Source organism: Azolla caroliniana, unplaced genomic scaffold, assembly GCF_043228905.1.
Source record: "Azolla caroliniana isolate FFs.n. ecotype wild unplaced genomic scaffold, voAzoCaro1.0.p SCAF_7, whole genome shotgun sequence".
Classification (NCBI taxonomy): Eukaryota; Viridiplantae; Streptophyta; class Polypodiopsida; order Salviniales; family Salviniaceae; genus Azolla; species Azolla caroliniana.
The window spans coordinates 7,363,310-7,368,304 of NW_028230442.1; the positions used below are offsets into that span (position 1 = coordinate 7,363,310).

General features: G+C 37.0%; 1 protein-coding gene across 1 annotated transcript; it reads left to right on the plus strand.

Annotated features, from left to right (window-relative positions):
* The first annotated feature begins 251 nt into the window (after positions 1–251).
* On the plus strand, positions 252–3,615 carry LOC147861761 (patellin-6-like). The gene is made up of 5 exons (XM_087322890.1): positions 252–841; positions 1,755–2,314; positions 2,699–2,823; positions 2,906–3,050; positions 3,317–3,615. The coding sequence occupies exons 1-5, from the start codon at positions 295–297 to the stop codon at positions 3,566–3,568; spliced, it is 1,629 nt and encodes a 542-aa protein (XP_087179016.1). The 5' UTR covers positions 252–294; the 3' UTR covers positions 3,569–3,615.
* Positions 3,616–4,995: the final 1,380 nt, after the last annotated feature.

Sequence of the window (4,995 nt, forward strand, 5' to 3'; positions counted from 1 at the left end):
CCCCCGAAAACCTAACAAACCCCCCCCCCCCCCCCCTTATAAAGAAAGAGTTCGGTTTCCTTCTCCCCCCTCTGCTCTGCCCAGCTACTACTACATACATACATACATACATACATACATAGCTTTAACAACAAGCCTTAGCCATTTGCCTATTCCATAGCCATATAACCTTCATCTACCCCATCCATTCTCTTCAAATTTGCCCACAGAACAGATCATCTTTCCTTTTTGTTTTTTTTGGGTGGGGTTTTTGCTCTTGTTCTCTCTCTCTCTCTCTCTCTTTTAATCTCCACAATGGGTAAAGAAGACAACAACTCTACTTCCATCTCTGTTTCTTCACAGCAACTTAATGTTGCCCACGACTCTGTTTCTTCACAAAAACCTATTATTGCCCAAGATCCCGTTGCAGAGTTCCTGTGTGTGAAGGAGCTCAAAGACATTGAGAAGAAAGCTCTACAAGAATTGAAGATTAAGATAGAAGAATGTATAAAAAACAAGTCATTTTTGTCTTCTTCTTCTTCTTCTTCAGCTCCCGCTCCTCCTGCTCCATCAAAAACTGACGATGCCGTCGTTAAGGAAGTAAAAGAAGAAGCAAACTGTGAAAATAAAGGAAATAACTCTGAAGAAGCCATTTCTGAAGACAAAGAAGCAAATTTCGAAGAAAAAGTAGCTATATCTATATCGGCTACCCATGAAGAATTACCCCCTGTTTCTTCGTCCACCACCATTGAAGCTTCTCCTATCTCTTGTGATTCAAAACGCGATGTCAAAGAAGACGGTGCAATAGAGAAGACAAATACCTCATCATCAAAACTAGAAGTGGAAGGGGAGAAAAAGGAAGGTGAGTATTATGGTTCACAAATGATCAGTCATATGTTTGTATACAAGCTAGATATGGTATGGACATAGATTGAGGTTTTTATACTAGCTATTTCCAGGGCCTAGGGACATATATCGACAGGATCTCATGATAGTTATGGGGTCGAACATAGACATTAACTATAGTTCAATGCTCCTTATGATTTGGAATAGATCTAACTATGCTCGTTAAATAGACATATATTTTCATAAAAACAGTTACTTGGACATAAACCATGCTAGGGTTTCTTGATAGCTATAGGTCTGGATATAGATTCAGGACTTACATGCTACCTATCAGTAGGACATAGGTACACTAAGCCCTTGGGATTCATGGTGTAGGTACACTCTTGATGTAAATGTAGGCTTTCATGGTTCTATGAAGTGTTGGTTTCTCTCAATCACTTTGTCGACTATCGGTCGATTAGCTAGACTGCATCCGGTTTAGATGCTTAGCTATTTTCTAATGTCTCCCAATTCAATTAATTTCTGCTAACTGGACACTCACATCATTGTACATTGGGAGGATAGTTGTGGTCTTCCATTCTTGCGAGACCTAGTTCCTCCTAGGTTTTCAATGTTTATAGCAACCTACTTATGTTTGATCTTGTTGGATATAGAACTGAAAGCTCGGGATGTCTGAAATAGGTATAATACATAGTGTCTTCATGGTAATATATGATGTTGGCATGGGGAACCATGGGACATTGCTATGGTATGGGACTATAAAGTTTCCTAGAGATAACATCATGATGAATATGGTGTGTGGAACAAACAATTGGTATCCTTCTTGTTAATCACTATTACGAATCATGCATAATTGATCACTAGTTATGAATTGAAGTGATCTATAGTCCCTTAATCCATTTTAAAAATAAAATAAAATTCCTTCATAGGTGATCCTATTGAAAATGATGATAATGATGATGACGAATCATCGGCACTAGAGGATCTCACTCTTTGGGGAGTTCCACTACTCCACTCCAAGGGCGACGAAAGGACCAACGTTATCCTCTTAAAGTTCTTGCGTGCCCGAGACTTCAAGGTTGATGACGCGATGACAATGCTCGAAGACACGCTCGCATGGAGGAAACAATTCCATGCCGACAAGCTCATCGAAGAAGAGATTTGCACCGAATTCGATCATGTTGCATATATGCATGGCGTGGATAAGGAAGGTCACCCTATTTGCTATAACCACTTTGGTGTTTTCCAAGACAAGGAGCTCTATCAGAAGGTAATAGAAGACGAAGAGGAATTCAAGAGATTTCTCCGGTGGCGAATCCAAGTCCTTGAGAATGGCATTAGGAAACTCGATTTCAAACCTTCGGGTGTAAATGCCATGGTGCAAATTACGGATCTCAACGACTCTCCTGGGTTCATCAAAAGAAGGAACATCACTAGAGCTGCCCTTACTCTTTTGCAAGATAATTATCCTGAGCTTGTTGCAAAGCAAGTGAGTTGTTCATTCATTTTTTTATTCGCTTGCTTGTTGTCGTTATCGTGTTTTCTTAAGTCTTCACTTCCATATAATTGTTTGTTGTTTGCACAAAAATGGTGAGATTTCGCGAAAACAATGTTCAAAATTTCAAACTTGTGGGTTGGATATCTATCTAGCTATCTATATTCTTACACAAACCTATAACTTTTCTACTATATTCTTGGTAGTATTTAAGTTCCTAGAGTTGTGTACAGTTATCTACTATCTATCTATCTATCTATCTAATCCTACACAAGCCTGTGAATTTTCTACAATCTTCCTAGTAGTATTTAAGTTCCTAGAGTTGTGTACTATATGCTCATGTAATTCTTGTTTCTTGGTTTTCTTGTGGTTGTGTAGATCTTCATTAATGTGCCTTGGTATTTTGGGGCTTTATATTCACTCTATGGAAAGATTATTACCCCTAGGTCCAAGAGCAAAGTTGTGGTTGCAAGACCTGACAAAGTTACCGAAACCCTCTTTAAGTAAGAAACGGACCTTTTCCCTTTGTTGGACTCTTTGGTCTATGAATAGAACGAAATATCAAACATTCCTAAACTTTGATAGGTACATCTCACCGGAGAATGTTCCATTACGGTATGGTGGCTTCAGTAGGCCTAATGATACCGAATTTGAATGTGTCGAGGCTCCGGTGAAAGAAATTTGGATCAAGGCTGGTGAGAATCGAGTGATCGAAATAGATGTAAAAACGGTATGGAACACTTCAATCATGGATCATGAATTGGTGAATGAATGATGGCCTGACTTTATGTTGTACACTATCGGATTAATTATGCCTATAGATTCAAATTTCAAACACACAACTTTAAGGTTAGAAAGAACAAATAAACTTTGTATTAGTACACATTATCATGCTTACACGCGTTTGAATTGTAATTATTGATATATAAGACATAACAATATTTTCACATTATGTGTGGCATTAAATTGTCTTTTGTGGTATGATGATATTTTCAGAGTGCAAGCACAGTCTTGTGGGATATCGTGGTCGTAGGGTGGGAAGTTGTATATGGAGAAGAGTTTGTGCCTAATGAGAATGGTTACACGATGACTATACGAAAGTCAAAGAAGGTGCCAGTCGAAGAGGAGCCCGTGAGGAATTCTTTCAAGGCATCGGAGGCCGGGAAAGTTGTCCTTACTATAGACAACACCAGTCGGAAGAGAAAACTAGTTGCTTTTAGACACACAATCAAGAAAGAGTCTTCTTAAGTTCCAAATTCAAATTTATTCATCTACCATTATTCTATCTTATGCTCTTATTTTCTTTTAAAATGAAGAAAAAAAGGACCAATTTGCTCGAAAATATGTCATGTGTTATCTTATGTTCTTCTAGTGCTTGATGCCATAGCATCAGTCAATAATGATATCGATATTGGTACAAAGATTGTAAGTTTAGGTGCGAGATACGAACTGTAAAGATCTATAAAGGTTTTTTTTGTGACTTAATTCTTCCTCATTCTTGATATTTAGGAATGTTGGGTTTGATATAAGACCTTTTGATTGTATCCAGCCTTATCTCATTATTAGCAAGAATATTAACAATCCTCACTCTACATTGCATCAATAACAAGCTAGGTATTGACGTTGCATTAGGGCCATCAAAATGTGCAAAACATGAAGGTATGTGAGGTTATGTATAGAAGGGCTAGTAGAGGATGCATATCACCTACATTTATATGCTTAGCATATATGTAGTGCAATTCATGTATTGACATATAAGAGGGGATAATAAGTTGATTGTCACAATGAAGAGAATAATAGTGTATGTCTTATAATTTATTAATATGTCGAGTTGTTGTGCCTTGAGTATGAAAATTCCTTCTTAGGAAGGAGACCCAACAAGAAAACTTGTGTATTGAGATCCATTATCAATATTGGCCTCTCTATGGATGCCAAAAGGTATTTATCTCTCACTTTTCACGAGTCCAATGCCAAGTGCTTTACCTTAAGCCTTACAATAATCTTCTTCTTGGCTAGATTTGTGGTTTGCTATAACTAATTGTGATGTGTTTTGTTTATTTGCACTTGCTTTTTGTGCTGCTAACTAATACGGTAGACGATTAAATAACTTTTTAGTTCACTTAAGCCAAAGTATGTGTTTTGGAATCTCGAGGGTGTTTGTTAACCATTCTTGCTTATTTCACAAATGAAAGGATAAACAAAGATATGTCCTTGCCATACAATCTTGGTAAGGAGATGGAACTTTGATAGAGAGAAAACCATGTGCTCAGTGTAACACATTTAATTTAGCACTGTTGGGGATGATTGGGTCATTGTTTGAAGCTATTGGTGAGGTTTTCATAAGCTCTCGAGGTAAAATAATCGTACATGAAGGCAACAGAAGCTACATAAAGGAAAGAGAACACTAAATTGAGACCTATAGGCCTCTCAATGCTTGATTAAATTTTTTTGTGCATAAATTTATTTAGATAGTCCATTATTATTATATTTTTTATGTGCTTAATTAACTTTTGTTATTTCATAATCACTTTCTCATCCTAATAAGGTCCTTACTAGTTAGTCAAGTGATTTCTATTTTCTAATATTTTTCACCTCATTTAACATTAACTTTTTTCTTCCACACATAAGGTAGGAGAAGTGCTATAAAAGGCATAAGGAATTTAAATATTCCTCAA

What these genes read in the sequence shown, in the direction of transcription:
- LOC147861761 (XM_087322890.1), top strand. Translation starts at nt 295, where the DNA reads ATGGGTAAAGAAGACAACAACTCTACTTCCATCTCTGTTTCTTCACAG. An exon ending in CTGAGCTTGTTGCAAAGCAA is followed by an intron (nt 2,315 to 2,698) that starts GTGAGTTGTTCA and finishes GTGGTTGTGTAG; the next exon opens with ATCTTCATTAATGTGCCTTG. An exon ending in TCGAAATAGATGTAAAAACG is followed by an intron (nt 3,051 to 3,316) that starts GTATGGAACACT and finishes TGATATTTTCAG; the next exon opens with AGTGCAAGCACAGTCTTGTG.